General features: G+C 38.9%; 1 protein-coding gene across 1 annotated transcript; it reads right to left on the reverse strand.

Moving 5' to 3' along the window:
• Positions 1-4: 4 nt before the first annotated feature.
• On the reverse strand, positions 5-1,083 carry LOC124894677 (the record flags this gene model as incomplete). Its single annotated transcript, XM_047405266.1, has 1 exon — positions 5-1,083. A coding segment is annotated over exon 1 (1,047 nt), but the record flags the coding sequence as incomplete, so codon positions are not given.
• Positions 1,084-1,089: the final 6 nt, after the last annotated feature.

Consider the following 1,089-nt stretch of genomic DNA (forward strand, 5'->3'; position numbering starts at 1 on the left):
CGATCTTTTTTAGGGTGATGGGAAGTGAGAAAATAAGATGTAAGAGACCATTATCTCTTACGATAATTGAATCAATGACATCTTTAGCCTCATATGCCACATCTAAAACACATGCCCACAGATCTTTATACAGTCTTTGCTCAACATTCACGAAGAACGATCTTATGAATACTAGGCATTCTTTGACCAACTCAATTTCTTCCTTTATCAAAGAAACTGAATAAGCATTGGAATCTAGCAAATCATTTAAGTGTATGTGTAGCAGATGCATAAAGAGCGGTCCATCACTCATGGGGAAGCACCATTGACATGGGTCTGGGGCTTTCAGATAAACATATTTGAGATCTTCCTTGAGGAGATCAATATTTTTCCGCAAGTCTAGAGATGCACAACTTGTTTCATCGGTACTCTCTTCATTCCTTGATTTTTCTTCTAAGTTGTGAACGAGAGTTGATACCTCCCTGATAAGTGCTCCAATACGTTCCATAAGATCAAATAATTTGTCATGATGAATAAAGTCCTTCGGCATATCAGTAAGAACAATTAATAAGAACTCTATCATGACATGAATGTTTCGAGCCCCTGAAGTGCTAGAGGTAGTAATAGTTATCATGTGCTCTTGTAGATGAATCAGATATTCCCTCAGAACTTCTGGAGAGGTTTCCAGGAGCTGGTTAATGAAGCGTCCAACTTCTGCTGATGGTGAAGCTTTCAAGTTTGTATAACATATGTGCATCACCTCCAGTTCAATTGGAATAATCTTCATGAGTAGATGAGGTAGCTTGAATACTTTGGAGTCTTCATTAGTTAGATCATCCCAGAGGAAGATTCCAACTTTTTCAGCCATATGTTGAAGCTGAGGTAAGACATATTCGACAATCTCGCGCTCAACGTAACCATTCAAAATCAACCCATGGAAATCTCTGATGTTGCCACACACTTTCTGAAGAATCTCATACTGAGTCACTAATGGAAAAACCTGTTCAGCCAGATACATGGATAGAAAATGGAGATTCAGGAAGAGGAAGTTCAACTGCTCGTCAGTCATCATGGCACTTGATGTAGAATGATGGCACGAAGTGGTACATT

The sequence above is a fragment of the Capsicum annuum genome, unplaced genomic scaffold (genome assembly GCF_002878395.1).
Source record: "Capsicum annuum cultivar UCD-10X-F1 unplaced genomic scaffold, UCD10Xv1.1 ctg76778, whole genome shotgun sequence".
Lineage (NCBI taxonomy): Eukaryota > Viridiplantae > Streptophyta > Magnoliopsida > Solanales > Solanaceae > Capsicum > Capsicum annuum.